Source organism: Gadus morhua, chromosome 12 (genome assembly GCF_902167405.1).
Source record: "Gadus morhua chromosome 12, gadMor3.0, whole genome shotgun sequence".
Taxonomy (NCBI): domain Eukaryota; kingdom Metazoa; phylum Chordata; class Actinopteri; order Gadiformes; family Gadidae; genus Gadus; species Gadus morhua.
In genome coordinates, this window is record NC_044059.1 from 11060694 (window position 1) to 11071704 (window position 11011).

The following is an 11011-nucleotide window of genomic DNA, read 5'->3' on the forward strand; positions in this document are numbered from 1 at the left end:
AAATACCGTTTGCGCCAGAACACGCCTCCTCCTTCCGCCGAACCGCCCCTTGGGGCGCATCATCAATCCCTAATTTACCGGCGAGTGGCGGTGGTGGGAAAAGAACGCTCTGCGCCAGTTGTAAACTAGAAACGACACATGCGCCAGTGACTAAGTCACTTGCGGCGGATGCAAGATAGGGCCCTAAATGTGTATGTGATTGTTTGTATAACATGTATAAACTGCATCTACTCCCTCAACATTTACACTACATTGTAAATGTTGAAAGCCCCACTGATTGCTCCTATGAGATATCCAAGCAATAGTCTACATACTTCTCAAGATATTAGACTTGGGAAGGTTGCAATACACATCCATGTTGTTACCATAGAACTGGCTCATACATACTATATATACATAGACATGTACACATACGCACACGTACATACCTACACAAACATACTAGACTCCCCTCGGCCCAGGACCAAGAAGGAGGTGAGGTGGTTCTTGGGACTGGCGGGGTATTACCGGCAGTTCGTGCCGCACTTCTCGGACCTGGCCAGCCCCTTGACCGACCTCACCCGTAAGAGGGCCCCAGATAGAGCCCAGTGGTCGGAGCCATGTCAGGTGTTTGAGGCTATTAAAACAGCCCTCTTTGGGAAGTCGGTCCTATGGGCTCCTAACTTTGATCTCCCTTTTTCCCTGCAGACAGACGCATCGGATAGGGGGTTGGGCGCGGTCCTGACCCAGAGGGTGGAGGGGGTCGACCGCCCGGTGCTGTACCTGAGCCGGATATGATCAGACCGGGAGGGTCGGTGCAGCACGGTGGAAAAGGAGTGTCTCGCCATCCGCTGGCCGTCGGCGCCCTTCGCTACTACCTGCTGGGGCGCGCGTTCACCCTCTCCTCTGACCACGCCCCCCCTCCAGTAGGGCACTACCGGCAGGATCACGCGAGGATCACCCGTTGGTACCTCGCGTTGCAACCCTTTAACCGTCGGGTCGTGCACAGGCCTGGGGCGCAGATGGCCATGGCGGACTTCCTCTCCCGCTCCGGGGAGGGGGGAGTGAGTTGGCGGCCGGATGTGATCCCGGCCTTTGTCGGGCGGTGGGGGTATGTGGGGGGACGTGCGACGTCTGGCCTGCAGGGGGAGTATGGGCAGGTTGGGAGCACACCGGATCTGCTGGGGGGATTGGACCTGATTGCGGACACCTGCTCAGGGAGTGTGTACTTATGTGCCTGCTTTGTGTTGTAGTAGGAGAACCCGGAGCAAACGGACCAAAGATATCCAGAGCGAGAGCGAATGGAGATCACACAAAAAACCCACACAGAGACGACTAGCGGGAATCCTCTGTTATAGTTTTGAGTTATTGTGTTTGCTTTCTAAAAGACAATGGACGATCTCCCGCTGAGGGACGACAATTCTGCCTGCACGGACTCATTGAACTCATTACATAGACATACATAAACGGAAAACAAACACACGAGTACACATTTGAATGAACGGACTTCACCTCCTGCTGTGTGGATGGACTTTCCATCTCTATAGTAAGTGTGTGTTGTGATGAATCAAACTAAACAGACACTCACACTTCTTGAGAGCTGGTTTCAGTCTCCACACTCCACCGTGCTCCACACTGGGGGGAAAAAGAAGTGAGAACAGCATGTTGAAACATTCACCTTCATCATCTGCTCTCATCACTTTCTAAATAACATGAGTTACAGCTGCGTTTGAACCACTTCATCTAGCAGCGGGTTGAATCCTTGTCGGAGACTTTGTCCCTGAATGGTTTGCTGTCCTCTCCATACCTGAGAGTTTCTAGTCTCCAGTGTGGATCCTCCAGTCCAGCTGAGAGCAGCATAGCTCCTGAGTCTCCTGGATGATTGTAGCTCAGGTCAAGCTCTCTCAGATGGGAGGGGTTGGAGCTCAGAGCTGAGGCCAGAGAAGCACAGCCTTCCTGTGTGACCAGGCAGCCAGACAAGCTACGCACAGACAGACACACAGACACACAGACACACAGACACACACACACACACACACACACACACACACACACACACACACACACACACACACACACACACACACACACACAGGTGTGAATTATTACTTTTCTGGATGTGAATCGGTCAAATACCTTCTGATAGTAAACCTTGTGGTGTAATTCTTGGATCATTGTGTAAAACTGACCTGAGAGTTTCCAATCTACAGTGTGGACTCCCCAGTCCAGCAGAGAGCAGCTTCACTCCAGAATCCTGCAGATCATTGGTACTCAGGTCCAGCTCTCTCAGACTAGAGGAGTTGGAGCTGAGAACTGAGGCAAGAGCTTCACAGCATCTCTCTGACAGATGACAGCAATTCAGCCTTCACACAAAATAAACAAGATATGTTAGGAACTGTGATTAAAATAACTTTCCTCTTTTACTTCTTACATAATGAAGGAATTGTGTTTAAAACTTCTTTAAGAGATGTTTTATTAATTTAACAAATATATACTAGTCAATATATTATATCCGTAAATGTCAATTCAATATTTGGTGTAAAATGTAGATTATTGAAAATATGCTTTGTAGTGTTTGAAATTGGTTTTGAATATTAATATTATTTTTTATTGTAGCATTATTTATATTTTCTTGCATGTCTTGTACATGTCATTGTACAATTACAGTAGAACTACAGATATGTTATGCATATTATAATAACTTTTATAATCTATATATATATATTATATATATTGTGTTGTGTGTATGGTAAAACTTGATATTAGTGAACCTACAGAGATGTTTTGGAGGCTTTAACCACTGGCAGCAGCCTCAGAAGACCCTCCTCTGAAGCAGAGTATTTCTTCAGGTCAAACACCTCCAGCTCCTCTTCTGATGACAGCAAGATGAAGACCAGAGCTGACCACTGAGCAGGAGAGAGGGATTCTCTAGAGAGACTTCCTGATGTCAGGAGCTGTTGGATCTCCTCCACTAGAGAACGGTCGTTGAGCTCATTCAGACAGTGGATCAGATTGATACTTCTCTCCAGAGAAAGATCTCCATTTATCTTCTTCTTGATGTAAGACACAGTATTCTGATTGGTCTGTGAGCTACTTCCTGTCTGTCCCAGCAGACCTCGTAGGGGAATCTGATTGGTCTCCAGCGAGAGGCCCAGGAGGAAGCGGAGGAACAAGTCCAGGTGTCCATTCTCACTCTGTAAGGCCTTGTCCACGGAACTCTGGTAGAGATCTTCCATGCAGGTTGGTTGTTCTTCTGAGAGCAGATTGACACCAGTATCGATGAAGGACTGAAAGACATAAAGGGCAGCCAGAAACTCCTGGATGCTCAGATGGACAAAGCAGAACACCTTGCTTTGGTACAGCCCACACTCCTCTTTAAAGATCTGGGTGAACACTCCTGTTTGAGAGGCTGCCCTGATATCAATGTCACACTCTGCCAGGTCTGACTCGTAGAAGATCAGGTTGCCTTTCTCCAGCTGGTTAAAAGCCAATTTTCCCAGAGAAACAATGATCTTCCTGTTCTCTGAACTCCAGTGTGGATCTGTTTCAGCCCTCCCATGGTACTTCCTGTCCCCCTGTATGGACTGAACATGCAGGAAGTGACTGTACATCTGAGTCACGGTCTTGGGCATCTCCTCTCTTCTCTTGGATGTTTTGAAGAAGTCCTCCAGAACCGTAGCTGTGATCCAACAGAAGACTGGGATGTGACACATGATATGGAGGCTTCGTGATGTCTTGATGTGGGAGAAGATTGTGCTTGCCAGCTTCTCCTCTCTGAATCTCTTCCTGAAGTACCCCTCCTTTTGTTTGTCAGTGAACCCTCTCACCTCTGTCACCCTGTCAACACACTCAGCAGGGAGCTGATTGGCTGCTGCAGGGCGTGTGGTTATCCAGATGCGAGCGGAGGGAAGCAGGTTGCCCCTGATGAGGTTTGTCAGCAGCACGTCCACCGAGGTCGGCTTTGTGACATCAGTCCAGATCAGGTTGTTCTGGAAGTCCAGAGGTAGTCGACACTCATCCAGACCATCCAAGATGAAGACAACTTGGAAGCGGTCGAATCTGCAGATCCCTGCTTCTTTGATCTCAATAAAGAAGTAATGAAGAAGTTCCACCAAGCTAAACTCTTCCCCTTTCATTAAATTCAGCTCTCTGAAAGTGAGGAGAAATGTGAAATGTATGTCTTGGTTGGTTTTGCCTTCAGCCCAGTCCAGAGTGAACTTGTGTGTTAAGACGGTTTTTCCAATGCCGGCCACTCCAGTTGTCATTATTGTTCTGATTGGTTGATATTGGTCAGGTAAGGGTTTAAAAATGTCTTCACATCTGATTGGTGTTTCCTCGTTGGCTATTTTCCTTGAAGCTGTTTCAATCAGTCTGATCTCATGTTCCTTGTTGACCTCTCCACTGCCTCTCTCTGTGATGAAGAGTTCTGTGTAGAAGTCATTCAGAGGTGTCGGCTGTCCTGCTTTAGCGATTCCCTCAAACATAAACCTGAACTTCTCCTTCAGATGAGACTTGATATTACGTGGGCACTGAACAGCAGTAGAGCCTTAATGACAAAAGAAGACAAGACAAAAGTGACTGGATGTTGACATCAGTGGAACAAAATATCCTCATGCAATATTTCGTATGATATCATACGAAAAGTTATTCACATATTTTCGTAACATTCCTCCAAATTTCCATCAGCATTCTCAGTAAAATATGCAAAAGTTTGATATAGATTCATTATTACTAGGGATGCACCGAAATGAAAATTCTTGGCCGAAACCGAAACCGAATATACTGAAACAGTTGGCCGAAGGCCGAAACCGAATACCGAATGTGTCTTTTAATGTTTTTCATTCATTTTGCTTTAATTTTTCACCATTGCATGAATCAAACAATTAAATGTCCTTTTTTAACTTTTTTGTCTTGCTTTTCTGTAAAAAAAATCATTTACAAATTTGATACAAAATATTTATTTAATACTGAACGTTTTCTAACATTCCAGCAGACATTATAGCAAGAATTTAAGAACAATGTACCTTTAAATAAATGAGTAATTTATTTAATTTATTTATTTATTTTTCTTTTTTTTAATAAATAAAAAAAAACATAATGAAAAAAAAATAATACACATGTTCGGTGTATTATTTTCGGCCTTTTTACTCCTTTGGCCAAAACCGAACATTATGTTTTGGGCCATTTTCGGCCGAACATGTTCGGTGGCCGAATATTCGGTGCATCCCTAATTATTACGAATCAACATCAATTCTTTCGGGTCTCGCCAGCACATACAACAATCTCCATCCTTGCTTTGGTGGTTGATATGGACGCTATGAATGCTGAAATCCAAACATGATTTTACCCCTCAGCATAAGAATGCATTTTGCTGTTGACTGTTAGCATTTCGTAAAATATCATGGGAATTTGTATAAGACCAGCCTGAGTGTAAACATGTCAATATTTCCTGTTAAATTATCAACATCATCAATATACTTTAACCCGATAATCCCACAATAAACCTAAATATCTGGATCAAACCATTTACCTGATACCCCCAAAATAACAATACATATCTGGATCAAACCATTTAACCTGATACCCCAGCAATAACCCCACATATCTGGATCAAACTAATTAACCTGATACCCCCACAATAACCCTATACATCTGGATGACACCATTTAACTTGAAACCCCCAATAAATCCTACATATCTGGATCAAACCATTTAACCTTATACCCCCACAATAACCCTACATATCTGGACCAAACTATTTAACCTGATACCCCAACAATAACCCTACATATCTGGACCAAACCATTTAACCCAGAATAGGAAAGATCTCCAAATTGAAGGTAGACATGTAGAAATCTCACATTATTTAATTTGATTGCAGAACAAATAAGAATCTCATTCCGCTATTCAAAATGAGTAATTCTTCTCTGTTTTCAAGATAAGAGTATCTCCTGCCCTTCAAAATAATTGTCTCCACTGTTTTCAAAATAAAAGTCTCTTACCGCCCAACAGTGTGTCAGCCAGTTCCTCCTGGTTCAACTCCATCAGGCAGAGCTTTGTGATGTCCACCACTCCCTCTATGGCGCGCCTCCTCTGCTCCTCGTTCTTACCATTCACCTCCTCCTCCCTTTGACTCTCTGAGCATTGTGGGTAATCTGGGAAGAGATCCCTCCAGAGCTTCTTCAGCTCCTTGTCTAGAAAAGCGTGTGCGTTCTCCTCAGCCCTCTGGAACAGAACAAAAATCCAGGAGAACTTTACTCTGAACTAACTGAGGACATCAGAAGCATCTATCCTGGATTCAGTCCCCCTGGTCTAAAGAGGGAAGCCTGGGGACTATTAGCACCACAAGAGATGCTTTCTAATGTTCCTTTAGAGCCAGGCCCGGCGCCAAGGACGGGCCAGACCGGGCCGGGCCCGCCCATTTGATGTCTTTGCCCTTGTAAAAACAAAATATATTTTACTTTTTTATTTAATGTTTTATGCTAAGATATATATGATGTCAGATACTATGTCAAATCTAAAAAAATAATTGTTAAACTAAATAAAAAAAGTTTACAAAATAGAGACTACGTGATTGACATACATGTAAACCTATCACTATTCAGAATGGATCACACGGGAATGTTGCTTGACCAACGCCCGATGGGTCATTTGGCCACAGTGCAGGTGATAAGCAAAGCACATGAAAACATTTCCCAGCTAGTGAGAGAAATCGACACACACTTGTTCCCAGCCGATGTGAGAGTGGAAGCGCTGGGACTGCTGCGCGCAATTTCAGAACCCAGTTTCAGATTTATTGCGCTTCTGATGAGCAAGATTCTCACCCTGTTCAAACCGCCAAATAGCTCCAATCAAAAGATATGGATCTCCACACATCTGTCCAACTGGTGCCACAAAGTGCGTTGAGGGCTTCCGCACCGAAACGGAGTTCAGTGCATTATGGGATCAGTGTACAGAGCCAGAGGATACATCTAACCCACAAAGCATGATGGAAGGCCCAATTGGAAGGCTCCACGCGCGCAGAGGATGATAATTGGACTGTGAAAACACTTTTCACCATTTTCCACAAGACCCTGGAAGCAATGCTCAGTGTCATGGTGGCATTTAAGTCTGCTTTAACTTTTTCCACTGAAACGAAAATGAGTTTTCGCATGTGTATGCGGCATCCACGCAAAGCCCACCTCATTCAGCTCAGTTTTGAAAAGGAGTTGACTAAAAAATGCAGGGAGCAGTGGAAGGACCGTTTGCTGATGGGGTTCAATCCCACAGGGAAAAGGCGTCTCCAGCTTTACTAGCATCGATCGGGGAGTAAACTATTTTCAGAATGGTAAAATCTCACACTGTTCAGTCAGTGTTTCAGATAATGTGGTTGTTGCATATAGTGTGATTTTGCTGTTGTCAGCTTGGTTGGACAAGTGCAACGTTGAGGCCTAAGCAAAGCTGTCGTTGTGATGTTTATTTTTTTTTTGATGATGATGTTGTTTTTTACTGTTATTTGTGCCGTGATGCAATGTTGAGAATGTTTTGTGTATTTATGTTTATTTGCTCGACTGCGTGGCGCGGCATAATGCTGTTGGAATCATGCTGTGTGTGTATTTAAAGTGCCGCCATGCACACAATGCAAATGTATTTGGTATTTGGCTGTGTGTGTTAAAGGTCCCATGGCATGCCACCAGGTGTGGTTTGATTAGCCGGTACAAGCCGTTTTGGAAATCACACATCTAGGTGGACACGCCCACCTGTGATGTCATAAGGGGCAGATTTCCAAAACGGCTTGTAGCGGCTAATCACACCACACCTGGTGGCATGCGATGGGACCTTTAATGTGTACTATTTGCGAGCTACGTGCGTCTTAAGGCAATGCTGTCGGCCATGCTGATGATTTTGCGCTGCTGTGGACCTCTGCAATCGACATGCCCCCTGAGATTTACACTGGCGCCGGGTCTGTGTAGAGCTAAAGGAAATTTCTTGTTGGACTTAGCACACCTTGATCAGCTCTGTCTGATTCTGCTGTACTGAATGAGCACTGGTAACCTTAGACCTCTCCTGGTTTTGTCTGTGGAGAGAACACACACGCACACACACACACACACACACACACACACACACACACACACACACACACACACACACACACACACTTTGAATATATTATTCCTGACTTGTATACATTAAGTCTGATAAGTAATCGTCTGTTTGAAACTCCTACATCTCTTCTCTGGAGGGGCATCCATCTTTAAATCCATATGTACGAGGTCCATCCATAGACCGGTCACTCTTCATCGAGACACAGCTGGCTCCAGGGGAGTCTGCCTTCTCCTGCAGGATTTCTCTAGAAAAACAAGAACCAGGATTTATGGATGTTTGATATATGCTGTATTTTTAATAATCTCTACTAAATCCTCACCTCTTCTTAATAGACTGATTTCCACCTTTGAAATGAGCAGGTTTGTCCATAGACCGGTCACTCTTCATGGAGACACAGCTGGGTCCAGGGGAGTCTGCCTTCTCCTGCAGGATTTTTCTAGAAAAACAAGAACCAGGATTTATGGATGTTTGATAGATGCTGTATTTTTAATAATCTCTACTAAATCCTCACCTCTTCTTAATGGACTGATTTCCATCTTTGAAATTAGCAGGTTCGTCCATAGACCAGTCACTCTTCATGGAGACACAGCTGGGTCCAGGGGAGTCTGCCTTCTCCTGTTGCTCTGGGCTTCAACACAACACACACAGCTTTTACTCAGACTAATGATATAGTCATGATGTATCACTCCTGAGCTCTGAGATGGACGACAGTCACAGACAGAGTTCCTCTTCTTACAACTTGGTTTTGCTCTGGCGGCCATGTTCCCCAGACAGAGTAGTTTTAGAGGTAGGACCCCCCTCCTCTCTCTCCTCATCCATAGTAGATTGGAGACCTGGACAAAAACACAACTATATTGTTTATGTGGATTCTGAGGAGACGCGAACGTAAATTTGACGATTATCCTCCTCCTGTCGAACAATCTCTATACCTAGATAGCATACACACTCTATCACGCTCTATATCTGGATCTCCTACATATCATTGTAGATCATAGATACTAAAGCATCAAGAGTCTACAGATCTGTGTGCTCAACCGTTATAGACCACCATAAAACCATCAATAAGTAGCTAATGATGCCTATGAAACTCCACAATAAAAGTCAATAACATGAACCAAACTAACCTCATTACAGTTCATGCTGAAACTCCACAATAAAAGTCCACAACACAACCAAAGTGACCTAATTACAGCACAGACTCATACAGACTCACACAGTCCATGAGATGGTTCTAACTCATCCTTTCAGTACCAAACAGTGAATGTTTGAATCCAAATCGTTGGGTTCTGTTCGGTTGCTGGACCGAAACGCCCTCGACACGGTGAAACTTGTCATGGTCCGCCCCTGGTTTTCCCATTCACCTGCCTGCCACCCTGATCTCCCCTAATTAACCCAACCACCTTCACCTGTGATCCCTCTATATCAGGGCCAAATACGGCCCGCGGGATGATTCTGACCGGCCCGCGAAAGATTACATGATAACTAGAAAATACGACATATTTTCTAATTATCTTATGGGTGGACTAAAACCGCATTGCTTTTATTTTGAAACCCATTTATTCTCACAGTGCACGCAATCGTGCACGTCAACTGTGCACGTGAAATGCGTGTGATTGACGGACATCCACGGATTTACTAGCAAAGCTAGACAAACAACAAGGCTGGTATACAAAGCTGGATGCAGCGAGACATGCAGCGACCAGAACCAGCTTTGTGATAGCCCACAAAATCGCCCAGAACAGCAAGCCATTCTCGGAGGGGGAGTTTGTGAAAGAGTGCATGGTGGAGTCTGCAGCACTGCTATGCCCAGAGAAAAAAAAGCATTTGAAAACATCCCGCTGTCCCGCCGCACCGTGACAAGAAGGGTGGAGGACATCCTAGAGAATCTGGAGTTTCAGCTGCAAAGTGAAGTGCTTCGACTTTTTTTCTTTGGCTTTGGATGAGAGCTGTGACGTCCGTGACACAGCCCAGCTGCTCATATTTCTCCGGGGATAACGCGCGACTTCAAGCTTATTGAGGAGCTGGCAGCAGTGCGGCCAATGAAAGGAACCACAACGGGGAGCGATCTGTTCACCGAGGTAAACGCATGCATGGACAAACTGGGACTCAAATGGGACAAACTGGCAGGTGTCACTACGGATTGATGTCCGAATTTGACAGGGAAAAATGTTGGGCTTTTGAAAAGAATGCAAGATAAAGTGAGTGGACTAAACGCAGAGCAGAAATTGATGTTTATACATCGTATTATTCATCAGCAAGCGTTGTGCAAGTCAGTGCGAAAACTTAGCCATGTGGTTGATGTTGTTCCTACAACAGTTAATTTCATCAGGACGCGAGCATTAAATAACAGGCAGTTTGTTTCACTATTGGAAGAGCAAGAGAGCGAACATGGTGATGTCAGGTACCACACAGCTGTCAGATGGCTCAGCCTGGGCAAAGTGCTTGGGTAAAGGTTTTGGGTTCTGAAATCAGGGATAAAAGAGTTTTGTGAGATTAAAGGCAAAACCATCCCAGAGCTGTCTGAAGGACTGGATGGCAGGTTTAACATTTGCTGTTGATGTGAGTGCAATGATGAATAAACGGAACACACAACTGCAGGGCAAGGGCCTTTTTGCTCATGAAATGCATAGCCATGTGAAAGCCTTCATGACAAAGTTGCAATTAATTTCAAGGCAACTAGGCAGCAACAATCTCGAACACATGAAAACCCTGCAAGAAGTCAAACCATCAGCTGATCACCGGCACAGGTACTCATCCATGTTAGGACTACTGCATGATGAATTTCTAAGGCGTTTTTAAGATTCCAAAAAGGTTGAGGATGAAATGCAGCTGGTTTCCTCTCCCTTTACCTGCAGTGTTGATAGTGCACCCACTGATGTTCAGCTTGAACTCATTGACGTGCAGTCTGATTCATTACTGAAAGAGCACTTTAAGTCAGCATCAC

At 44.7% G+C, this 11011-nt stretch overlaps 1 protein-coding gene across 1 annotated transcript in view; it reads right to left on the bottom strand.

Annotated features, from left to right (window-relative positions):
• The window catches only part of LOC115555136 (NLR family CARD domain-containing protein 3), a 28444-nt gene extending 19920 nt beyond the window's left edge, over positions 1 to 8524 (bottom strand). Inside the window, exons 1-6 of the mRNA XM_030371828.1 lie at positions 8387 to 8524; positions 8189 to 8311; positions 7966 to 8035; positions 5982 to 6204; positions 2755 to 4525; positions 2169 to 2342 (exon numbers count right to left, since the gene is read on the bottom strand). Of these exons, the coding sequence (XP_030227688.1) occupies positions 2169 to 2342; positions 2755 to 4525; positions 5982 to 6204; positions 7966 to 8035; positions 8189 to 8311; positions 8387 to 8454 (2429 nt within the window). The 5' untranslated portion in view covers positions 8455 to 8524. The remainder of the gene's footprint in view (positions 1 to 2168; positions 2343 to 2754; positions 4526 to 5981; positions 6205 to 7965; positions 8036 to 8188; positions 8312 to 8386) is intronic.
• Positions 8525 to 11011: the final 2487 nt, after the last annotated feature.